The 26581-nt window shown below is 40.7% G+C and overlaps 1 protein-coding gene across 1 annotated transcript in view; it reads left to right on the top strand.

The window, feature by feature from the left end:
- The window catches only part of RERG (RAS like estrogen regulated growth inhibitor), a 124805-nt gene extending 99526 nt beyond the window's left edge, over positions 1–25279 (top strand). The window contains exons 2-4 of the mRNA XM_067559155.1: positions 4530–4586; positions 22867–22940; positions 24149–25279. Coding sequence (XP_067415256.1) covers positions 4530–4586; positions 22867–22940; positions 24149–24556 — 539 coding nt within the window. The 3' untranslated portion in view covers positions 24557–25279. The remainder of the gene's footprint in view (positions 1–4529; positions 4587–22866; positions 22941–24148) is intronic.
- The last annotated feature ends 1302 nt before the right edge of the window (positions 25280–26581 follow it).

Below are 26581 nucleotides of genomic sequence, written 5' to 3'. Positions count from 1 at the left end.
AAATTCTAAACATTTTTAGTGTAGGATTGCAAAAGTCAGACAGGTAAGAAAAGTTTCCACCTTAACATAAATATCAGATGGGACTTTCAGCTGTTCTTGGAGGTTTAATGTATAGCAATAATTATAAGCAACTCAGCAAGAACTCCTATACTCAGCTGAATAAACAGAAGGGGCAGCAGTGCTTAGTGTTGTTACCCTGCTCTTCTCTCATTGCCCATTATTAGACAGACCATGTCTCTATGCCTCTTCGGAGGTTATATAAATAAGTGGTGAAACGCCGCTGCTAGCCATCTATGATTATGCATCCCAGGAGTACTTGTCAGACTGCGTGCTACTGCCCTCATAATTAAGGTTTTCCCTTTGACAGAATTTTGTGTATATTGCTCTATTTTAAAAAAGGAGTAACTATTGAACAAGTCTTTAATACAGCTGTTTGGAATATTACTTGTGAAATGAAAAGAGGTATTGAAATTTGCCTCCTTTAGAATTCACTGTTAGTGTAATATTATTGGGCCTTTTGCACAAAATTTTCTACACCAGCAATCTTTCCTTGGCATATGGGATATATATTTCTGAACATCTGTGGAATCTTTATGGCAACTTTCCTCCTTACATTTTGAATTTCAGGCTTGATTGGTTTCTGGATCCATGACTGAGTGAGAGCCTATTCTAGTAGGGTACAGAGTTAACAGAAGCTATTTTGAATGTCTTTCTCTGAAGGAGAGGTTGTAGTTAGGATGCTTTCCGGATGCTTGTCAGGAAAACCCTGTCCATATATTATTTCCCCCGTCCAATATAAACTTACTATAAAAAAACCAAACAAACTAGCAATTAATTCAAAGTCAAGTCTAAGGCTTTGCCTACAATTAAGAGTTTTGCCTCTTTAACTCTGCCAGTATAATTATGCAGCCAAAACCCTATAGTACTGATGCATTTATACTGGTACAAAAGTGCTTATAATATCAGTATAGCTTATTCCAGTTCAGCAAAGTGAAATAAGCTATACCACTATAAAACCCTTATACTGATGTAACTGCGTATGCTTTAGGGCTTTTATTGGCATAATTATGCAAGTAAAAAAAAAAAAATCACACCCATACTTATATAGTTACACCAGTAAAACTTTTTAAGTTTAGACCAGGCCTAAGAAATGAAGCAGTCAAATGTCAGTTTTTTGAGCAATTAAGATTGAGCCCTAAATCTTAACTTCAGCTCTTGGGCTAACATTTAAAAATATTTCTAGAGTTAATTTTGTAACTGGTTGCCATCATAAAGCCCTATTTAATGCCTGAAAACTTTTGGTTTGGAAAATTAGTTTGGTCTGAAAATTGCTATATTCACTGTAAAGACAAAGAAGAATATTGTTTAAAACTATGAAGCAAATTAATCAAACTGATGCTTTTTTAAAAAACCAAAAACAAAAAACAGATTATCCAAAAATTATACTAATTTGAAACTGACTTTTGTCCAATGTTCTTATCTTCTTCATGAATGTCTTACTACTACCTCTTCAAACTTTTATGTTTAGTTAACTCTTCTCAAAAACTCATGGTCTGACTATATTTGAAGAAAATAGGTTGTAATTAAGCACTTATTAACTATTTTGGTTTTCCTGTCAATGTCTTTTTGAGTAGCATCAGAAATGGTGTATGTTGTCCTATGTTGGTTGGTTGCAGCTTACAAAGACCATAAACATGATCACTTTGGCTAGCAGAGCTTTCCCTTTAGCTCAAATAGAAGAGGCCTGTGTTTTCAGAACTCAAGCAACAGGGTTTCTATCCCAGCTCTGGAGATGTGCATTTTATCATGGAGAAAGGACTTGAATTGGCTGGTGTTGGTGATTGGCCTAGAACTGTCACTTATAGAATTGTGGATTCAATCCATTCTTTCATTTCAAGTTAGATTATTTGAATTTCCTCTACCCCAGACTCAGACCAGCTTAGATTAAAAAAGAAAGAAAGAAATAGTATAAGCATTAAGATTTTTCTCCTAAAATTGTAATTACTGTGTCTCATTTAATGCTCTAATATATTCATTGCAGGATGCACATATAGAACTACAATTTCATTAATTAAATTTGTTAAAGAAGGAGCTGTAAAATGTTATAGCTGGATACTCAAGATGACAAGTAGAAAAGACAAAGAGGATAAATTGTTTCAAGACAACAGTGGTGAGAAATGCTCACTCCAAGAGAAAGAACCAAACTATTGATCAGATTTATAGATTTGCTTTATGATATTTAAAAGACCTAGACCAAGATTTTCAAAAAGGACTAGTTACTTTGAGTGCCTCAGGTTTTTCTGAATGCCCAACTTGAAATGCCTTAAAGGGGCCTGATTTTCAGAAGGTAGGAGTTTGAGCACCGAAAACAGCTAATCCCTTTTAAAATCTTGGGTTTCCTGGTCACTACACTGCCAATATTCAGCAGCCAACCTCTTCCCTGGTGTGTGTTTCTGAGAAGTTATAAGTTACTGGGGAAGAAAGGAATTTAAACTGGGGAGTGACATCTCAACCTTATCAATAGAATTTTCACTGCAATATTAGAGGATGGAATACATATAAGCAGTTAAGTTCTGTATTTTTTTTTGCATAAACCCTATTTTGAGGGCTCAAGTGGGACTTATGTGGTGCATAGGCCTGGTGTTTTCCTTCTATGCACAGATGAATTCTACTCACATGTAATTCTACTCACTCAGTGACAAATAATACACATAACACAAGCAAGTAGTCTGCATTTAATTGAAGAATCTGAACCTGCAATGAGACATAACTCAAGAAATGACACAGCAGGATAAATTTACTTGTACAAAGGTAATCACCAAGGATGCCCATGGACATAACACAATATTCAAAGTTCATCCACTTAAGTGAGCATTTTCCCTATCTAAAACCTCTGTGCTTTCATGGCAGTAGATAATTAAGAAAACAATTAAAACTACACACTGCTAATTCACCGCTCTGAAGGAGAATAGTTATAAGATGCAGGTGGAACTTTGTTCATAGTCACCTCACATCCATCAAAAGTATTTGATGTTTATATTGCTTGATCTCCACCCCCTCCAATCTCAGAAGAATAATACATCAGCTGCTGGAATTTAGAATTTAATCCTATGTACAGTAGACAAAATTAATCCCCGTGTAGATGGTCAGCGCAGAGTATATATCACTTAAAGCCAAAAACAGCTTTGATACATTTCTTCTGTACAGGGTGAACTTCCCCTAATGTGAGTTTTGCCTGGGTAACTGCAAGATCAAGTCTTCCTTTATGAATTGCTTGTGCCCTTGTCACTTGTGTTTCTTTTCATATAATACAGGTTAGCTAAAATGAATAGTTTCCCATGATGAAATGAAAACTAAACTTGAATATATTTGGGGAATAAAGTAACTATCTGAATATGGATCTGGGGGAAAAATAAAGATACCAATAGCTCCATTGGCTATTACTTAAGAATTAGTTTGAAAACAAAATTCCAGCACATCATTTTACTGTGCTACAGAATAAGGATTGTAACATACTGTAGCTTAAAAATGGAGGAAACGAATGGTTAAGGAGATACAGAGCTTGTTGACCTATTTATACATCCACAGGTTCCTGTACTGGTACCAATCACTGTAGTATCCCAGTGTCCCCAAGAATAAAATGCCAACAAAGTGCCCAGGTTACCATCCTCCTGCATTTGTGCAAAAAGTGTAAAATGCTACGAATCAGAATGGTAGCTCTTTTTACAACTGCTTTTCACTGGCATCAATGACTACAACAGGAGCAGGGCAAAGGAGAATCAGGCCCTATATCTTTTTTTTTTCCTTCTTTGCTGGGAAGAGACAGGCTTAAAGCCAGACAGGATTGGTATTCAAAGTTACCATCTGATGGTTCTTCAGTAGCCTATGTGCAGGTGTTTATGAATCTCATTCCTGTTCCTAATTGGTACAGTGCTTTTTTGTTGGCAATCTCAGCAAAAAAACTCAGCACTAAAGTAAGCTCTTGCTCTTTTGGCTGGTCCCAGAAGGATTGAGCCCATAGGCATGATGGGAGCTTGCTTTGCCACTGCCTTTACTTTAGCTATTCTGTAAGTAAACCAAGGGATTCAGCTTCCAGGGCTCTCAATCAGGCGCCTTTCAAAATTAAACTCCTGTTAAAAACAACCCCAAAAAGAATATGTATTAGTTACACTATGGTGCTGCTAACTTGAACTACTATAGAGCGGGGCTCAAGACACCGTTCAAATCGGGGTCTGGATTTTGAACACAGACATTTGGGGAAAAGTCAGATTCAAGTTTGTCCTACTATAAACAGAGGTTCTGCTTGCACAATTCCAATCCAGAGCTGCATTTTCTTTTAAGTCTTCCATTGCCAAAGCTTGCAGGTGTTTGGATTTGATGTTTTGCTTCAAGTCTATCCTACAAAACCTCCGCACTGTCACCCTGGGGATCAGCATGTCTATATGAGCCTATAGGCAAAAGATCCTCCCCTCTAAAGTGAATGAGTCAGGTGTTTAAAAATTTCATGCGAGATGTTTTTGTCTCCCCAGCTCTCGTCGTGCGCTTCCTGACCAAACGGTTCATCTGGGAGTATGACCCCACTCTAGGTAGGTTACATTTTATTCTAAATACTTACAGAATGCTGCAGCTGTTGGCATTATAGAAGTAATGGAAAGGCATGGAGCAAAGATTCCAAAGTGCTAGTCATCCTTTAAATATGATGTTAGAGCTTCTCTGTGGTAAATTCCTGATGTGGCACAGTCAAGAGGTATAAAGGCATTCAAACAAAGGCTGGATGATACGTGGGGTTAAAATGTACCTCCGTTGAAGTTAATGGGAGTTTTGCCATTTGACCCATGGAAATTAAGATGTTAGCTTTCTGTTTGAGAGTAAGGCCCAATGGGGGCCTGATCCAGTGGGCAGCCACTGATCATGCCTACTGGATAGAGCCCCCCAGCTGCACACCTATCTTCCCCTGGTTTGTGGAGAGTTGAAGGGCTAGGGAGAAGTCCTCAAAGGGGTGAGGGAGGAAGAATAATCTTGTGGGCAGTCATTTCCTGGGACCACTGCAATGCACAAAACTCCTGCTGAAACTGTGTAGGAACCTAAACTTAATTGGTGCCTACATTTTTGAAGTAAGCCCATGTTTCTGCCTCCGAGCAGGCACACTGCTGCCTGCCTGTGGGTGTCCAGATGCCCATCTCCCAGCTAAGCCCCACAGTGATTTACAAACCAGGGGAAGATAGTGGATACAGCCCCTCAGGCTGAACCTCTAGGTGTGAACAGACCCCCCCATAGGCAAGCTTATAGTTGGGGGGAAGGGGAGGAAGATGACCTCCCTCATAACTTCTTGCCCTGTGGAGAGGGTACTCACCTGAGAGGAGTGAGACCCCTAGTTCAAGTCCCTCCTCCCCACTTAAGAGGGAGAAAAGATTTGAACAGGGATCTGCCATCTCTCAAGTAAGTGACCTAATCATTGGGCTATGGGCTATTCTGATGTGGGGATCCCTTAGTCTCTCCTGTTGAAGCTGCTGCACTGTGGATAAATAATGGAGGAGTCATTGGAGCAGAAGGGCTGGATGCTGGGTCTTCCACATCCTGTGTGAGTGCTCTAACCACCAGACTACAGACTCATTCTCATGCGTGTCCTCTCTCTCTGTGTCCCAAACAACCACCCCCACCCACTGACTTCTTGCTAAAATGGCAGAGGCACCCTCACTCAAAAGAATATTCCTGGCTGAGGATTGCAAGCAGAGATAGATAACCTCCTAAGTCCGGCTGCAGGGAGGCATCTCCGGAGAGAGACAGGTAGAGCCTGGCGCACACTGCCTCGGGTCAGCAGCTCCCATTGGCTAGCTTAGGCGCCCGCCACCTAGGCTGCTGGCTTTCATGGAATACGTTCTAAGGTACTTAACTCTCCCCCATTCGCCGTATAGGGAGCCGAGGTGCCTAACACAGGCTTTGGGAATTGCAGTGACTTTCCAGACACCTAATAGTTAGGAGTTGTGACACTTTTACACCACCTAAATCCTTTTGAGCATTCAGCCCTTAGTCCCCAGTTTTAAAAAGGGGCCTCTCATTTTGGGTGTCTCAATTTTTGGGTGACCATCTTGAAACACCCAGGTCCTTAGTGCGGATCATGAGCACCCACAGCTCCCATTGACTTCAATCTCAGCTGTGGGGGTGTTCGGCACTTCTCAGAATTGGGCCCAAGGTGTCTTAGATTTGGCCCTCAAACAGCAAAGTCCCTTAAATTGTAAGCCTCCTTTGAAAATTTGGGCCCTGTGGCCTGCTTTTTCAGAAGTGCTAATTACATTTTTACACGCCCAGCACCACTGAAAATCAGGTCCTAGATGTTTGAAGCAGGGTACCCAAATATTAAGGCATACAAAAGTAGAGTCCATCTTCAGACCTGCACAACTAAGTGACTTGCATTGGGTTACACAGGAAATAAGTGGCCACAAGATCACCTTCCCTCCCATGATCCTTTGACATTTTCTTTCTAACCCTCCTACCTTCCATAAAGGGTACTCCGCTTCCAGGGCTACTACTCCCAGACACAAAAACTAATACTCCTTGGATTTATTAAATTCTACATATTCATCTAATTTTGCAGATACCATTACTATCTGATACACCTGTTTTGAAGCTAAGCACTTTGAGATGTTCATATGGAAGAGACTACTAACCCAAAAATTAACAAATGTCATCTACTGGACATTTATCCATGGAAGGAGCCTCTGGTGGAAGCAGTTAGATTGAAGAAATGACTACACACATGCATTCTCTAAAGAGAATACTACATCTATCCTTATCTTCATGGTCATCCTTTGGTGGCTTATAGCATATAGGTCTCTTTACATACTACTTAGCTGGGTTTACTAAGGCTTTTTACGTTTATTTTGTTCTTCTGAAGAATTATATCAATGAGTTTTACTTTTTAAAGCAGCATAAACCGTCAGTGTGAGATATTTACCCTGTATGGATAATAAGCATGTTTGTCAAGTGACTTTGCAAATGTAGAATTAAAACAGATGCATACCACACAGCTACTAAACAACAAGAGATTTTGCAACACTGGGGCTGCAAGCAACAAAAATTATGTTTACAGCTTATTTTCCATCTGATTTTCCATCAGGTTTTCCCTGGACAATTCCCATTTCTAACAGCACTCACATAAAAACTTCCAAGTCATTGGAAATTCACTAACGTCCTATTTAGAGTGAATAAAACAGCATACAATTCCTTGTCCTCCTGTAAGTGATGATACGTTTGAGATGAAAAGGAAATTAAGGGATTCCCTACCACTTTAAGCTTCAAGGCAAAAACTAGAGACTCTAGGTTACCTCTGTGTGCATTGTATTATTACATCTCCAGGATCCATCTTACAATGCTCAGCTGCCACACCCACACCCACACACAGCGAGCGAGCATGAATGAGTAGCCGGGCTTTGCTAAGGACTCTTGGTGCATGGAACTTCCATTCAAAGTGAGGGTTTTGCAGCACTGGGACTGCTGCACAGGAAATTATTTCTATGTATGTGCCCTGTGTGATAGCTAGGGCAATTCCTTGTGATATCCTGGACACACCATATTGAATTAAGCTAACCCTTATTGAATTAAGTTTATGTATCATTGTGGGTTAGGGATTGTGTGTAATTTCTTGAGAACAGTGGGGGTGGTTAGGCAAATTCACTCAGGTTGCAACACCTTCAGAGAGCAGCTACCACCACCCAAAGAGAGGCTCACATATACTGGGTCATACTGGATTCTCCAGGCACCAACAGACAAAGAAAGGATCTTTAGTTAAATAGCTGGAGTTAAAATTGACTCAGGAACCTTTTTCTGAGCCAAGAAACAGACAGGACCTCCTATCCAAGGGGGCCCCTAATCCTTCCTAGGAAAGGTTGGAAGCATTTGACCCAGTCTGTGTTCTTGTTCTTAGCAAAAGGAGTTACGAACTTGTAACCGCGGGATAACCCCTTGGTGGGGCTTGAAGGATGTTCACCAGCCAGAGTTCTTGTTAGAGTGATGGGTTGAGTTTTGGTGAGCTTATTAGCATGCATATAGGTTCTTTTATTGGTTTTAATATATTTTCTCTTTAGTGCTTTTATCTTGAGAATAAATGTGCTTGCTTAGAAAGAGTCGTGTGGTAACAGCCGTGGCAATTACACTGTGTACTGTCTCTGAGGAGAAAAGTAAAGCAAATCTTCTTAGGCAGCCTGACTTTGCTGAGGAAGTCTTAGTGTAGGCAAGGAGTTGTCAGCCTGGAAACACTCCAGTCAGGAGGGAGAGAGACGTGTGTCTCCATCCAAGAGAGGTGGCAACTGGGGAGCCAGAAGCCTAAGAGTGAATGTGCTTGCTGGACCATAGAGGGGCAATACAGGTGCAGTTGCCCTGACCTGTGACCCTGCACAACTGTATCACTCTTAATAAAATATATGCAATTATAGATTTTATTTTTCCATTCTCAGCTTACTCGGAATGACAAAGTCAGCAGAGTTAGTTACCCAGAGGGTATTAACCATCAGCCTTGACTGCCTTACACCATGATCCTTGTTGTTTAATTAGCACATCCCTCTATTCTTTTCTTGGCAGGTGTTTGCAATCTTTTTTTTTTTTTTTTTTTTTTTTTTTTTTTTTTAACGGTACTAAACCATTGAAGCTAATTGCTTATCTGCCAGGGTGATGAGGCATATCAACCTCAGTTTATAATAAATCAGAACATTGTGCTGTATATGCGCACATAGGATACAGAAGGTGCATAGAAAGACCAAAGCTGCAAACTTCAAGAGCTATATCCAGATCCACTGTTGTTCCAGAGTTTGGGGTGTGTGAATTGGGTGTTTCAGCTCAGGCTTTTCTCTAGTTAGGATACAAGTGGGATGGGGGTGGTTTAAGCATCAAGAGGCTTTTACCATACATCTATTTCTATAACAAGCTCACAACTGCCAGTAAAAAGAAAATGTGTTATGGTTTTAAAACATCTAAAAGACACTTGGCACATCTAAAATACATTTTAACCAACAGTCTAAAAGTGCTTTGAAAACAATTATCAACAACACTCCTCAGTGGTGGGTGTTATTGTAGAACTGGAAATATTTGCTCTGCATTTTATTTTCGCTATATTTACAGATTAAAAAAAAATCCATCAAAGCAAACATACAAGGTGAAATTCACCTCTGTGGAGAGGACCAGCCCAAGTCCTAAGCATCACGAAATCTGATGCTTTCTGGTTGCTAGGCAATAGCAGCACAGGTTTGTTTGCCAGCTATCTGACCTAGCATAGGTACAGCATTGTAGCTTGCAACAGGCAGGCAGAAGTGTTTGCAATGGTGCAGCTGCAGGATGACCCTTTGGGGCAGCAATGCCACTGCCTGTTGCCATGACAGCAGAAGAACAAGCACACGAAGTCTGCCAGAGAATGTCTTCACAGGAGCAGAATTCTTCTCAGGAGTCACACGTAGGCAGAGGCCAAGTCCCACCTAAGGCCTGCAGGAGCACATAGGCCTTGTGTCGACCCTATGTAAAAAGGGATACATTTCACCCCAAGGGCCATACCATGACCCCTTACTGACACTGGTGTTCAGTTATTCACAGGAGTAACCTCAGTGAGTGAAATCCTGGCTCCATCTGAGTTTTGCCAGGATTTTACCCATTAGCTGTAAAAGCATTACTTGTATGAGTTTCTGTTCACCAGTGTCAGTGAGTGGAGATCACAGCCTGAAATCTGTGAATCTTCCTTAGAATATGTTGCGACTTGACAGATGTGATAAAGGCCTAAATTGGTGGGAGCTGCAAATATTAGTAATGAAAGAAAAATAATATACAAGGATCCAGAGAAACAGGTGTATGAATACGAGTAGAACATAAAATGAGATTCACCTTGGGCAAATGCATTGGTGGGAGGAGGCAGGAATCTAAAACAAAAGGGGAGGGGAGAAATCTGGGATATTGCACTGTTGAGCAAGACCTGCTGTGGTAGTGGCACCAAATGAGTTTGCAATGCGACAGAACATCAAAGGCCAATGCAGTTTTGGGCTACATATTTACAGGCATTGAGGTCTTTTGGTCCAGAACAGCTATGCTTAGCATAGAAATGGAGGGAAGGAGCAAAGAAAAATGAAATTCTAACTTTTTTACAAATAAATAAAATAGTGGCCCAACATCCTCTCCCCTGGCGTTGTCTTCTTTGTGCTGCTCTGTCCCCTGTTCACAGGTGTAAGGAACACTTGTAGGCAGAGGCCAGGTCTACACTACAAACATTTTCCAGTATAGCAATGTGAATTAGAAATGGGGGTTGGCCACATTTCTATATCACCAAAAGCCCTAGTTATGTTTGCATAAAAGTGCTTTTGCATAGTTTGTTTTGTGTGGGGGCACTGGTGTAAGTTGTACCATCAAAAGCACTTTTATACTGGCATAGGCTACATCTTGACTAGGAGGGTTTGCTGGTATAGCTGTATCAGCAAACCTTTTACATGTAGACTAGGCCCAAAGGGCAAAGCCGGAGAGCACTACATTGAAATGATCCATGAGTGGCCAAGTGTTCCCTAGGAGAATGGTCTACCCTGTATAATGTTCAGCAGCCTTAAGCTGTTCTAAATTACATGAGGTGAAGGAAAAGGAAGGATGGTTTGGCTCCTGGTCAGTCCCAGGGACCGGTAAGAACAATGTCGTCTTAGAGCCACCTTTCCCTCAGCTCCTTTGCTGAGCACATTTTGCCAACACCTGGGGATCCGGCCCAATATATGCACCTTTGAAAAGGAACTTATATAAATGCCAACATAGTAAGCTGTTTTAATCTTTTACCTATCACAAACAAATGCATGAATATTAAAGGCTAGTCTAGACTAGGAACTTACATACATATAGTTTTATTTCTCAGGGATGTGAAAAATCCTTGCCTCTGAAGACAGAGTTACGCCAACCTAGCCCCCAGTGTAGACAAGTGCTAAATCGACAGAAGAATTCTTCCATTGACCTAACTACCGCCTCTCAGGAAGGTGAATTACTTACATTGATAGGAGAACCCTTCCCGTCAGTATAAGTAGTATCTACACTGAAGCACTACAGTCTAAGTGTAGACATATATAGATTAAGCATTTAAAATGCTTAGTGTATTATATTTGAGCTAATATCTGAGAACTAATAAATTTCAAAAGATATGGTCACTAATTCTAGTAGTCTATTGTAGCAAGAAAACTTAAGTGACACCATAAGATGATTAAAATTTAAGACCTAAGATTCTTTACCAGCTTCCCCGTCCTTCACATCCTAATTAACATCTTTTTTCCCCCCTCATCATAGTCAAATAATATAGTGATGGTAGAGAGAGGTTACAGACAATGGAGTTTGTATTATTTAGAAAGGACAAGCAAAGTATTACTCCTTGGTTTTTAATATTACACTGTTAAATTCTTGTCCAAAATACAGCCTTTGGAGAAACATTTTGCATTTCTATGCACTTTTTAGACATGGAACTTAAACAGCTTTACAAACATTAGTTCATGAAAACTTTACAACACTTCTGTGAGATGGGGGATTTTACTGGTGAGGAACTGAACCAGAGAAAGGCTATGCAATTTGCCAAAAGCCACACAGCAAGTCAGTGGCATAGCTAAGAGAAGTATCTAGGAACCCTGCCTCCCTCTCCCATGCTCTTACTAAACAAGCCACAAACACTATTGCGAGCCAGGCAGCAGTTCTGCAGAAAAGGACCTGGGGGTAACAGTGGATAAAAAGCTGGATATGAGTCAGCAGTGAGCCCTGGTTGTCAAGAAGGCTAATGGCATATTGGGCTGCATTAGGAGGAGCATTGCCAGCAGGTCACGGGAAGTGATTATTCCCCTCTATTCAGCATTGGTGAGGTCGCATTTAGAGTGTTGTGTCCAGTTTTGGGCCCCCCACTACAAAAAGGATGTAGACAAGTTGGAGAGAGTACAGCAGAGGGCAACAAAAATGATTAGGGGGCTGGAGCACAGGACTTATGAGGAGAGGCTAAGGAAACTGGGCTTGTTTAGTCTGCAAAAGAGAAGAATGAGGGGGGATTTGATAGCAGCCTTTAACTACCTGAAAGGGGGTTCCAGGGAGGATGGAGCTAGGCTGTTCTCAGTGATGGCAGACGACAGAACAAGGAGCAACGGTCTCAAGTTGCAGGACGGGAGATCTAGGTTGGACATTAGGAAAAAGTTTTTCACTAGGAGGGTGGTGAAGCACTGGAATGGGTTATCTAGGGAGGTGGTGGAATCTCCATCTTTAGAGGTTTTTAAGCTGAGGCTTGACAAAGCCCTGGCTGGGATGATATAGCTGAGGTTAGTCCTGTTTTGAGCAGTGGGTTGGACTAGATGACCTCTGAGGTCCCTTCCAACTCTAATATTCTATGATTCTATTCTATATCACAATAATAAAAGTTATTAGAGCACACATTTTTGAGTGTGCACCTATCCCCTCCCATCAAGGTGCTGTACATAAAGTCCTATTAAATGGTGTTGCTTTATAGAGTATGATATCGAAAAGCCCAGTTCAATTGTATCCTAGTTAACTAAAACCACCAGTCAACCCAAATGCAGTCATAGTGCCTAAAGTCAATACATTCATTGCATTTCATCACCGATCATTCCCAAGTCTGTTTTTTGTGAACATTTTCATAGATTCCAAGGCCAGAAGATTCCTTTGTGATCATTTCATCTGATCTCCTCCATAACCAATGAACTTCCCCAAAATAATTCCTAGAGCAGATCTTTAATGGAAACTTCCAACTTGGTTTAAAAATGATCAGTGATGGATAATCCACAATGGCCCTTGGTAAATTGTTCCAATGGTTAATTACTCTCATTGTTAAAAATTTGCTCCTTATTTCCAATCTGAATTTATCTAGCTTCATTTTCCAATCATTGGATCATATTATACCTTTCTCTGCTAAATTGAAGATCCCATTATTAAATAATTGTTCCCCATGTAGGTACTTAACTGTAATCAGTCATCCCTTAAACTTCTCATTCTTAAGCCAAATAGACTCAAGGAGCTCAATCTATCACTATAAGGCAGGTTTTCTAATCCTTAAATCAGGCCTCTTCCCTGAACCCTCTCCAGTTTATCAACATCCTTCTTGAATTGTGGCCGCCAGAACTAGACACAGTATTCCAGCAGTGGTCTCACCAGTGTCAAATACAGATGTAAAATAACCTCTGTACTCCTATTCAAGATTCCCCTATTTATGCATCCAGGGATTGCATTAGTCCTTTTGGCTACAGTTTCACACTGGGAGCTCATGTTCAGGTGATAATTCACCCCCTCCAAATCTTTTTCAGAGTCATTTCTTCCCAGGCTAGAGTCCCCCATCATGTAAGTATGGCCTACGTTCTTTGTTCCTAGATGTATACATTTAGCCATATTAAAACACACATTGTTCGCTTGTACCCAGTTTACCAAGCGCTCCAGATTGCTCTGAATCAGTGACTTGTCCTCTTCATTATTTACCACTCTCCCAAATTTGTGTCATCAGCCAACTTTATCAATGTTGATTTTATGTTTTCTTCCGGGTCAATAATAAAAATGCTAAATAGCTAAGAACCAACCCCTGTGGGATCCCATTAGAAACATACCCACTCAGTTATGATTCCCCATTTACATTACATTTTAAAATCTGTCAGTCAGCTTTTAACCCATTTAATCTGTGCCGAGTATATTTTATGTCTAGTTTTTTTTAATCAAAATGTCATGCAGTACCAAGTCAAATGCCTTACAGAAGTCTAAGGTTATGTCTTCACTGACAGCAGCAAATTCACTGCCGTCAGATCGACTTATCTGGATCGACTGAGCGGTCAGTGAAGACCCGCTCAGTCGATCCAGAAATCGACGTATTAAGACCACCTTCTCATGTGGTGAAGTGCTGCGTCGACGGGAACTGTGTTCCTGTGGGTGCAGTGCAGTGAAGACAGCGTGCAGAACAGAAGCACAGAAGTTGACAGGAGTTATGCAAGTTTTTTACGTAGTTTGCGTAAGTCCGGTTGACTACCGCCGAATCTCCGAGGTAAGTGAAGACAAGCCCTACATATATTACATCAACACTATTGCCTTTATCAACCAAACATGCAACCTCATCAAAAAAGATATCAAGTTAATTGACAGGATCTATTTTCCATAAGCCCATATTGATTGGCATTGATTATATTACTCTCCTTTAATTCTTTATTGAATGAGTCCCATATCAGCCGCTCCATTATCTTGCCTGGAATCGAAGGCAGACTGAGAGGACTATAATTACCTGGGTCATCCCATTTACCCTTCTTAAATATTGCCACAACATTTGCTTTCTTCCAGTCTTCTTGAATTTCCCCAATGTTCCAAGACTTATTGAAAATCAACATTAATGGTCTAAATGAGAGCCTCAACCAGAATTTTTTAAAATCAAGACCTGCTGATTTAAAAGTGTCTAACTTTAGTAGCTGGTGGTTGAGGACGTGCCCCACATCAGCTAGTGCCAGAGGTGTTCTGATTGATTTAGTGAATTTCATTCCACTTTGGAAACTGTGAAAACCTTAGAGAGAGATGCATGTGCTTCCCTCCTTATGTCAAAGACCCTAGCTTCATTACATTGTCAATTTGGGAGGAATCTAGCAGTGACATTAAACTTTCCTACTCCTTGCACTCAGGAATTAGAAGCAATAGGATTTTGGTGGGCTCCTAAGCAAGCGTGTAAGGTGAACAATCTTCTCTACTTTGGCCCTGATTCAATGAGCTTATGCTTACTGCAGTGTTGGAATGGGACCTTATGGTAGGCCAGCTGCAATCTGCCCCTTGGTATCATCTGTGAATTTTATTAATGATGCTAATGATTCCTTCTGGATCAGCAATGTTGAATAGGATGAGACCCTTCTCCATAACCTTTGGTACCATGGCAGGCAAGTCTCCCTGACTTAATTTTCCACTTACAGAGAAAAATTCACTTGACGTCATACAAATTTAAGATATCGTCTATTGCCTCCCAGCGTGCTCCTCTGCAGTGGGAATTTATATCAAATTATTATGGAAATGAGCTGTGAAAACATTCCTGGTGTCTCTGAAGTATCCATAAGGAAGCAGATGGACATGGCCTTGTGCTTTTTAAAATCGATGACACCGGTCTTTAAAAAGCATGTCACACTCAAAAGTGAGAGGCCACAATGAAGAACAGCTGAAGAAGAAGTTTGGAACAATGTGGGAAGCATTTATTTAATGTGTTTTGTGTTTACTTTAATATTGGTCTCAAGACATAGCATTCCTGATGGCAGTAATGAAATACAGTCTGTTTTATAACAGTCTTTAAATACATACAGTATCCTAAAACACTATACAGTATTAAATAAATGCAAGACAGCAGGAAGTATTATACTGGGCCCTAGCTATGCCCACAGTAGTTATGATCACAAAATAGTTTGTGCTATTTTCACTTCATTATTTTCTGAAACATTCACCAGATAGACTGAAATTTCCCATGCTTGCTCTAGGCCTCAAAGTGATGAAGAAAAAATAAAGTGTGAGCAAAATCTCTTTGGTCAGTTTTCATGTATAGGGTGAAAACCACACATCTGTTCTATAACACTTAAAAAAAAAAAAAAAAAAAAAAAAGGTATAACCAAAGCAAGTATGGCTTATTTAACCTGAAGTTTGTCATGGAGATAATTCCCACTGAGGACTAGTGCCTCTGTTTGGATTTGGAGCAGAGGTGGGGTCAAATTAAAAAGGAAAAGTTAAAATTTGAAAAATTTTGAGGCTGCTCTGTACTGATCCTGCTAAGATGAATAGCCTAATGAATCCAGCGCTCTTTCTGATATTATTGCATATCTCCCTGCCTGGCCTTAGCAGGGCGTTGGTTGGGGGCAGAGGCTGCTGCTCAGACAGCTGGTGCGAAGGGGGTTGTAAAATTTTGCCTTAACTCCCATATTTTTAGACCCACATTTCTGTTTAAATGTGTAGCTTCAGATTGCTGTTGGTGTTGTAAACTTTATACTGTCAGACAAGCATATGGGACATGGAACATTACCTGTTGAAACCCTTAAGTTTTGCAGTTTCTTGACTTTTGTGGAGTTAACATTTTAAAGTGATTTAAGAGCTTAAAATTACATTTTCAAAAAGTGACTTAGGCACTGAAGAGCCTAAATCACTAAGATCCAGGTTTTTAAAGCTATTTAGGCATTGGAACAGTAAGTACCACAATGTGTAAGTGATTTAGGGACCTAAATCTCATTTTCAAAATGGATTTAGGCACTTAGGGGAGTCTAAATTCTATTGACAGCCTATGGGATTTACATTGCTTAGTGATTAAATACTTGTTGAAAATGAGATTTAGGCTCCTAAATCAGTTAGGCATTGTGATACTGAGCATAGCAATGCCTGAATAGCTTTAAAAATCAGGGCCTGTCTATACAAACACTTAGTTCACGTCAAGTTGGGGTGTAATCTATCCCACACTAGCCTGCCATGCACTAACCATCCATGTGGACCCTGCTGCCCCACATTTAAAATTCCCCCGTGTCCTTGAATCTACTTCCATTTCAAAGTGGAGTGGATCAAAGTGCACTAGGGAATTTTTAGCATGCCACAGGTAAGATCCACACTGACACTTCATTTGCGGCCAGGTGGGATGTAACTCTACTCCACATTAGCCTGCAGTGCCTTAAGTATTTATATAGACAAGCTGTTAGGTGTTTTAAAATTGTATCCTTTGCAATTTTCAGTGTGCAATTTTAACATTGTGTTAATGGAAAGCCCCATGCATATTTATGGCTCTGTATATATGACAGTAATAAAAAGAGGTGAAGGAATGCATTCAGAATAAAAAAAAACCCGTTTTATAAGCACATAGGTCCAGATCCTCCGGTGGTAAACAAACATTAGCTCCACTGACTCCAGTGAAATCAAAGCATGTCATATGGCCAGTAGATGGAGTAAGCAATTAAGAGTCACAGGCAAGGAAGAAAAATATTTTCAGATGAAGTTTGATAGAAGATGTAAGTGGGAGAAGAGTCAGAGAGAGAGAGACACACACACGAAGTCATGCTCTAGATGGTAAGTGCTAAAAAGAAGATGGCTCTGGTCCCAGCAGTGGCAAGACTGGGGAAAAGGGCTGAGAGGAAGCAAGTGGGTAGGTGCAAAGAGCAGTTGAGAGAGACAAAATTTTCCTATACAGTTGGAGGAAATCCATGGAAATCAATATTAGACAACACTAGGTTTGTGTGGAATTGAGGTCATCAATTGGTTGTAACATAATTCACGTTTCTCAAATTAGATGGAGACCAAGTCTGCAGGCATACAGACCATGCAACCGCAGGCACCTCCACGGAGTTACCTACATGGGTGTAACAGAGATTTTGGCTCATGACTGTTCGTTCTGGACACTGATCAGTGTGAATACCAGTGGGACACGGTACACCTGATTTGCAGATCAATAAGGTTTAATGTGCAAGGTTTTCTATAAATATACTAGTTAGATACAAAGCCTAAAATTAACTACAATATATCATACTCACTAAGCCTGGAGAGCTAAGCAGTCACTCAGAAGGCTGTATACAGGAACAGCTTTCTTCAGGGACCCTACCAGGGAGTCAGTGGATTCTCTGATCCAACCTGCAGCACCTTCCGTGGAGTCAGGTGTTGATGGAGCGCCCCCCTTTGTCTAAGTGGTAACTACTTATACCCTCCCATAAACAACCTTCACCTAATTATCTCTTTCATTATCATATATGCTAATTACCTACATTGGGTTTCCGCCCTTAACTACCTTTCGTTCTCACCATAATAATTGGGGTCGTCAAAACAACATCTGGTGATAGGAGGGGCGGAGTAAAAATACGCCCCTTGGCAATAAAACAGTGTACCCGAGACGTTCAAGGATAACTTGTTGTTCTCATCACCGTTATCTATGTGCAGCTGCAAGCAATACAGTATCTGTATTTTGTCTTATATGCCATGCTATGCAGAAACTGAGCCATCTATACTGTTATTTAGTCTCTGCCAACTGAAAGATGTCATGCTACAGGGGTCAGAATAGCCAAGCAAGCAACTGAATGCTATGCTAAGCCTGAAGGACAGTGGTCAAGCAACTCAAATTGTACTGGGCCTCCAACAATGACAAGTTTATCATCTTTATGACAAGTAATTAGGGCAAGCACGAGTCAACTATGCATGTTTCTTCAAAGTGAAATTGAAGATTTTTAATGATGGTCTTCAAGTTCAGTGCAATTATGCATCTCATTGGTATAAAAACTGGCGCGGAAATTTCACAAAACCAGGCTCACTCTCTCTCTAGGTCTCCAGTGCTTCCAGATTCCATGGGGGTGGAAGATACCCTGAGCACAAACTTTCTCACATTATTTCTGTACTACACCTTCCAGTTAGACTGTCTTTTTTGACCATCAAAACTAGAGATGGACATGAGCCAAAACTCTAGTTGAGAAAGAAATTTGGGCCCATCTTACTCAAAACAGACCTGGCTACAGTTCAAGTTTGGGCATACATTTGTAGAGCTGTTTATTTCATCCAAACTGGGTTGCCTATTTCTACTATAAACATGTTCCTAAAAGCATAAAGCAAAAATCTCCTTTCAGAGCTGTAAAAAGACTCTTTACCCCCATTTTTTGCTCTCCCTCTGTACATGGAGTTTGTACTGAGTAAGACATTGGCGTCAAGAGGCCAGATCCTCAGCTGGTGTAAGCTGATGTAGTGCCATTAAAAAGAATTGATGCCAACTGAGGATATGGTCCAAGAGCTACAAAGTGGTTCTCAGAGGAAAATTTTTCCTAAGAAATTGAAATATGCTCTTCTGGAACAAATGCATTGACCAATTCAGTTTTAAATCTCCCTTGAATATATTCTAACCACAGCTCAGAGATCCTATCAGATTTATCAAAATCTCAGGCTTTGGAGGACATTCAGATTTGTATTCTGTGGATCATGTACTTCAATATTTTCTCTGTATAATTTTAATAGTATTGTTTTCATAATGACTTTTAATTCATTGTTCAGAAAAATGCAGTGATTCTGTAATGCACTTATTAACAAGATAGCACAAATAAGCCCAAGGGAAGCAGACTTTCAGTCTGCTTTTTGCTTCTCCTTGTAAAGGACTTTGTGTATCTGGCAATTTAGAAGTGTATTAGTTAATGGGGATAGAATAATTGTGCCAATGTACTGTAGGCTAAAAAAATAAACAGACTAATGTTGCTTCAAAAATGTTTCAGGGGGGCCCTCTGTCAAGGTCTAAATATTTAAAAGATGAGCTCTAATTTTTCAAATGATGGATCTTGCAAGAATTAAGCGTGTATTATGAAGAAAAGTGCTGCAGAATGCACTGTTATACAAAGTAAAACTATCAGAGTAATGAGATCAGCTATAGGTGCAAAGTAATGTGGTCAGCAACTCCTCAGCAAGTTTGTGGAGGACACTAAACTGATGGGGGGAGTACTAGATATGCTGCAGGGTAGGGATAGGATACATAGTGACCTAGACTAACTAGAGGATTGGGCCAAAAAAATCTGATGAAGTTCAACAAGGACAAGTGCAGAGTCCTGCACTTAGGACAGAAGAATCCCATGCACTGCTACAGACTGGGGACCGACTGGCTAGGCAGCAGTTCTGCAGAAAAGGACCTGGGGGTTACAGTGGACAAGAAGCTGGATGAGAGTCAGTGTGCCCTTGTTGCAAGAAGGCTACTGGCATATTGGGAAGCATTAGTAGAAGCATTACCAGCAGATTGAGGGAAGTGATTATTCCCCTCTATTTGGCACTGGTGAGGCCACATCTGGAGTATTGTGTCCAGTTTTGGGACCGCCTACCCCCCACTACAGAAAGGATGTGGACAAATTGGAGAGAGTCCAGCAGAAGGCAATGAAAACAATTAGGGAACTGGGGTACATGACTTATGAGGAGAGGCTGAGGGAACTGGATTTATTTAGTCTGCAGAAGAGAAGAGTGGGGGGGGAAGGATTTGATAGTAGCCTTCAACTACTTGAAGCGGGGGGGTCCAGGGAGGATGGAGCTAGGCTGTTCTCAGTGGTGGCAGATGACAGAACAAGGAGCCATAGTCTCAAGTTGCAGTGTGGGAGTTCTAGGTTGGATATTAAAAAACACTTTTTCACTAGGAGGATGGTGAAGCACTGGAATGGGTTACCTATGGAGATGGTGGAATCTCCATCCTCAGAGATCTTTAAGGCCCACCTTGACAAAGCCCTAGCTGAGATGATTTAGTTAGGGTTGGTCCTGCTTTGAGCAAAGGGGTGGACTAGATGACCTCCTGAGATCCCTTCCAACCCTAATCGTCTATGATTTTATTTAGTTACCAAAAATATTAAAGGAAGTATAACACCCCAATAGTTAACAAAGACTTTCAAAGTTTATAATAAATTGGAGTCAAGTGTCAAGTTGTACAGCTCCATTTCAGTGTTTCTGACATTGATTGGCTGACAGCTACGACCACAGTAGCTGGCTGTCTCTTTAGGGGCCAGCAAAATTCTACTTTGATTCAAGCATGGATAGAGAGAACCAACTATAAAATTTACCTTCCACCTCAGTTGGCTGTAGCCATATAATTACAGTATGTGTACAGTACAGCACAATGACCATGTCATGTTGTGCATGGTACAGACAGAGAATCCAAGGCTCAGGAAGTTGCCCATGGTCACCCAAAAAGTCCATATCATAACCATAACCAGAAGACAGCTCTCTTCTGTTAGACCTGTGCCTTCTCTACTAGATCATGCCAACTCCCAGTCAAAACAACTTAACTTTTCTTGTCGTGTTTTCTCTATATGTACAGTACAGCAGGGTAATGATACTGAGCTATTCTAAAACCAGATACTGTGCTGTGTGAAGTACTACAGAAGTGCAAAGCTAAGACCATTTAGTTTCAGAAAGGGAATGCAACGCAAGATTTCATGGCTGGCAACCCTGTAGGTTTTTATGAGGCCCCACCCCCTTAGTCAAAATTCATACCTGTCAATTTTTGACCAAAAAAAGCTTTTTGCTTTTTTCCACAAACATCCAGATAGTGCTATATATCATTAAAATTGCCCCAAATCCACCAACCTTACTCAGACACAAAAACAGATACATTTTTATCCAGAACAACTATCAACATTTCACATGTCTTTATCAATGCTACACATCCAAGATAAAGCAGAAGGCCAGAACAAGGTATATGCCTTACGTAAATCCCACTTAAGTCCTATTTTGAGGATTAACCAGGAAACTGAATTGCCATCTCTCTTTCCTGAGTGGGCCCAGATACAGAAGAGATGGAAAAGGCAACATGAGGAGACGGTGCCCTCATCTCTTCCACCTCTTCACTTCCCACTTTTCTCTATTTGTGGCCTTTTTTCCTGTTCTCCCATCCCTAATATTACCCAGAAAACTGTGCAGTTATTTTTTGCACCAATTTTCATCCATTTTTACATGTTTGTAACAAACACCAATAAGTTTCTGGCAAATTTTAAACGAAATAAAACCCAAAAACAAAGGGACTTGCCATTTGGCTTCCACCTGCCTGACTGATTGATGGAGGGACTTGTCCATTTGTCTATATTGGTGGCAGCTGCACCACTTAAAGCAATTAGAGTGATGAGGGCAATTTACTTTTTTGGTGTGGGAGAATAAGATGAGAGTTTAAACACATTGTTTGGAGAGACGGCATCCCTCAGTAGGGAAGAGAAAAGTTCATAGAACATAAAACCTTTCAGGCATTCTGGTTCAATAAATAAGTTTCCTTGAGCACATCCTCCCTTTCCTCTTGAAGAGATTTGCACCAAATAAAACTTAAATCTCTGACAATGAAAAGCATTCAGAATTGCTGGCTACAGTTTTACATTCATGTACATTTGACTTTTGATGTAGACCATCTGTGAGTTGGCAACAGTCATAAATCCGAATGTTATCAAGGATCATTTTCCAAGCTGTAGGTCAAATGCTATCACACGTAAGTGTTATCTACTCATTAAGATAAGACAAGCGTCCCTGTGTCATTAATTATTTGATTAGTTGCCTATCTCCAGAACTTTAGAGGCAGCAATTGCATCCTTATTTTCCTGTAACATGGATAGTGTGCATGTTTAACTCCCCTTGGCAATTTTTATCAATCATACCCAGGGAAACCATTGCTTTGAGCCTTTGCTAGAAGAGGGGAAAGTGATGATTTCAGCATGTTTCAAAGTAAATCCTATGGTTCAGACAATGTGATTTAGTCTTTTTCCCCTCTTAAAAAAGTAAACGGAAGAAAAAAAAATCTATTTTTAAAAAAAGAAAGAATAACTGCGTGAGCCTCAGTGCCACATTTCAGTTTGGATAAAGAAATTGGATCAAATTCCCTGATGTAAATAGGGACGTAGTCATTGAAACTAATTTAATACTTTGAAAGTTGTGATTTTTAAAACATTCCATCTCAGAAATGGCTTGGCCTACATGCTCCAGATATTGTTTAGATTATTTTCCCAATAGGAAGACTGGGGCCTGTGAATATTTCTGAAACAGAAGGCTAGTTAACTTTTTAACTTGTTGAGTCCATTTGTGGTAATTGAAGAGACCTGTGTAAGATCCCATTGACATGGTACAAAGGCTATGTCTGTGGATAGTCATAGTTCTGAGATGTGGTATAAAAGAAGGTTATGGGGTGGAACGTGGGGAGAGATTAGTAGCTGTTATCTGTGGGGAGAAGAGGTAGGATGTGGCATAGACAGGATCTATATATGAAAAAGCTCCAGTTCATGGATTCTGGGGAAGCTTTACATCACAGCAATACAGTATTTCAAGTCCTGTAATAGAACAATAGAAAGGAACATACAGAAGATTCTGTTCTAACAATCTGCATTTGGATTTTAACACTTTTTAAATTGTTTTTTTATTATTATTTTTAAGAGTCTACCTATCGTCATCAGGCAACTATCGATGATGAAGTTGTTTCCATGGAGATACTAGATACAGCTGGTCAGGTGAGTGAGAACAGTCAAGAAGATGTGATTCTCATACATGAATAAGCAGGAGAAAAGGGGTGAGAGTCAGGCAGAAGCACCGCACTTCCAGTGACTAAAATCAAGGACAGCCCCAGCTTCCCTGAGCAGTGGCTTCCAGACCCAGGTTCTGTGCACAGATCTATGTTTAGAGGTTTGTATCACAGGAGTGTGGGTGGAGATAGGGTGCAACCATCCAGAGAACCCTTTATTTTACAGGCTTTAACTGTAACAAAGGCTGCATAAGGAACTTCAGCAGGTCCCCCAGTATACTCCACTTCATTAGCTGGGGTGTGTCTACGCTAGAGAGCTTTCCGCAGCGCAGCTGTACTGACAGGAGAGAGCTCTCCCATCGACATAATCAATCCATCCACAATGAGCAGCAACGTAAGTGGTAGTGCGGACATAGCCCGGCTCTGTGCATAAGGAGTCTCCCGCGTAAGTCTGCAAGATGAAGGCTCTGCATGAAATCAGTGCCAGATGATTTATGGTAACAGTAACTTGGCCCAGATCACATTACCGGACTTCCCTAATGGGTTATCACTCTTGCCTAGTGTCCAGAGCAGATAGAGACAGTCTCACAGTATCCTTCTAAGTGACCCAGTTGGACACCCAAGAGCTGAGCAGTGTCCCAGAAATACCCCATGAAGCTAACCTTTTAGCTAGGAATCACAATACCTGGATACAGGTTGTGAATAGCCCCTGCCTGCAGCCAGTTGATCAGACACTATGATCAGCCACATCTTGTAGCTAGTAAACTACACCCAGCAAAACAAACACTGTAGATTCTGCCTCACCATGGCCACCATTCACTGTTACCAAACACTGGCAGGTGCTCACACTGAAAACTACCAGAAACCCACCCAAAACTATAGGACTGTTCCTCAAAATCTACCACAGGGGCACACAACAACATTATTCCACTCCCGGCTGAGGAGATTTAGAGCCGGATCCTCCACTGCCTCGCACCCTTTGCCATCATCTCCACCTTTGCAGCATGGGTGTAAAATCACAGGAGTTGTGTTTTTACATCCACTTTGACCAGGTATAAATGGCTTTGCACCCTGCTCAGTCATTGAGAGGTGAGCCTAGGGGATAGATGGCTACCTGAAGGGCTTGTGTTATTTCCCCATACATATTCAGCCAATGTATGATCTTATTCGTAAACTGGTGTCCTTCTTTTCAAACAGGAGGACGTTATTCAGAAGGAAGGACACGTACGATGGGGTGAAGGTTTTGTTCTAGTCTATGACATCACTGACAGGGGCAGCTTTGAGGAAGTGCTGCCACTTAAGAACTTGCTGGATGAAGTTAAAAAACCCAAGAATGTTACTCTGATACTAGTGGGGAACAAAGCAGACCTGGACCACTCCAGGCAGGTCAGCACAGAGGAAGGAGAAAAGCTGGCCACAGAACTAGCATGTGCGTTTTATGAGTGCTCCGCTTGTACGGGTGAAGGCAACATCATGGAGGCCTTCTACGAGCTTTGCCGTGAAGTACGGCGTCGTAAGATGGTCCAGGGCAAGACTCGGAGACGGAGCTCCACTACCCATGTCAAGCAGGCAATTAACAAGATGCTCACCAAAATCAGCAGCTAAAAGAGTTGCATCATAGTAGAAAAACATTGTAGTGCAGATTAGTTTGGGGTGGGGAGGAGGCAGCCAGGTCATATTAAAATAAAAGATGGTCAAAGCTTTGCTTTAAAAAAAATAATGGCATCCCTTTTTGAGTAACATGGGCCAGATTCCTTTCTACTTTATTTAAATGGTTTTATAGTGGTAGCATCCACTCCACACCATTTCTGTCCAACATCAGAGAAACATTCCAAAGGATTGGATAACCTCAAGGGACTGGTAATAAGAGAGTTTCTAGGTTGCTTTCTCCAATGCAACCCATATTGGTAGTGACTTAAAATCATCATCATCTGATGGCTGCTCAGTGGTCTATAGGAAATAAGCCTCAGTCCAGCAACAACAATCACAACTAACATCCTCAGCAGAGAGGCCAAGAACTGAATTGCATGGGAGACTGCTCTATTGTACTCTTCAAAATAGTTAATCTGGCACCTTTCACTAGCACTAAATGTACACACCATTTCCTTTATTGCAATCCATGTTTTCTTGTATTATTTTTCCATCTCAATACTAGTGCCTACATTCTTAGGTATGTATTTAATATAGGAAAAATATTGTAAATCAGTAGAGGTTTCAATCTGATGAGTGAATTTCAATGGGTCTGAAAAGACTTATAAATATGGCTGTTTTCCAGGTCACGGATCTGCAAAACTGGGCAGGGAATATTGATTGCATCATTCCACCTCAAAAAACAGAAGTTTGTGTGTGTGTGTCTGGGGGTGGGGGAGGGGGGAATCAAACAAAAAAGATAACCTATCTACTAATGAAGTTCCAGAGATTTGGTTATGGTTAGTTATGGCTTTTTGATGAAACTTCCACTTTGCTGCTTTATCCAAAATGGTGAATTCACCTGTAGTTTAAACTAAAGATATGCATGTTCCCTTCCCAGAATTTGGGGTTTGGGTTGGGCCTTTGAGAAGGGTGAGAATTAAAAATCCAAACTCATATGCAGATGCAATGTAAATGGCCCCTTTCTTTACAATGGGACAAACCAAAAGCCCTCACATTTTCAGGTGTTTAGAATGTGGATCTAAATGGTTTAAACCAGTAGAGAAGAAATGTTTAGGCTTTCATAAGTTTTTAATAGTATATTAATTTGAATGTTTATTTGTTCTGATTTTTTTAAATTTTCCCCTTCCCTCTATCCCTGTGGCTTTAGAAAGCTCCTAGATTTCCTTCTAGTTTACTGACCTATTGGCTGTATTTTTGGGGCCTTCTTGGGGGTTGAGGGTGGTGAAGGGGGGAGAGAGAGAAAAAAACCCGAGATAGACACACAGATACAGGAGCTAGAATTAGGCGGTACTTAAGAATTTTCAGATTATGCTTCTTTCTTAGCAGTTACATGACACCTTTTAGGCAGCTAGGAACGGAACCAAGACTGACATCATGCAAAGCCACAGCAATTGGGTGGACCCACTAATATAAATATGAGCAGATCTTTCCTTTGACGAACACCACTCTTCTATGCTAACACTCAGAGCTTTATTCTCCACTGCTTGGCATCTTGTGTAGTCATTTATGCCTGGGTAAAGAGAATGAAAAAAGGATAGAGGATGCTATCATGGGGTAGGCAAGTGTGATATCTGATTTGTTAGCACTTTACATAGGTGTAAATGACCACATAAGGGGAAACATAGTGGAGCAAGCCCTCTGCTTCCATGTGAGCAGGAAACAAGTCCTAAATCAGTTTTTAAAGCAGGAATTACTTAGAGAGACTCTGTCAAGTTCATTTTCTTTTAAACAATATCATTAACAATCTCTCTGATAACTATCACTGAAGGAATTCATAGTCAAATGTACTTTAAACACCTCTATGCGCTATGTTTACTTTCTGAACTTCATTGAGTGTGGAACAGTGAAATTAGACTGTTGAGTATGGAATAAGCTTTTTCTTTTTGGTTCTCATACTCTAGCATGTTACTATGTTTCTTTTGCAAACACTGCAATAGAATCTTTGAAGCATGGCTCTGGTCAGAAGAGCAACAAACT

Source organism: Emydura macquarii, unplaced genomic scaffold (genome assembly GCF_026122565.2).
Source record: "Emydura macquarii macquarii isolate MOO-44397 ecotype Brisbane River unplaced genomic scaffold, CSIRO-AGI_Emac_v2 contig_2205, whole genome shotgun sequence".
Classification (NCBI taxonomy): domain Eukaryota; kingdom Metazoa; phylum Chordata; order Testudines; family Chelidae; genus Emydura; species Emydura macquarii.
Note: the sequence above shows the minus strand (reverse complement) of the source record. Positions and strands in the feature narration are given on the sequence as shown.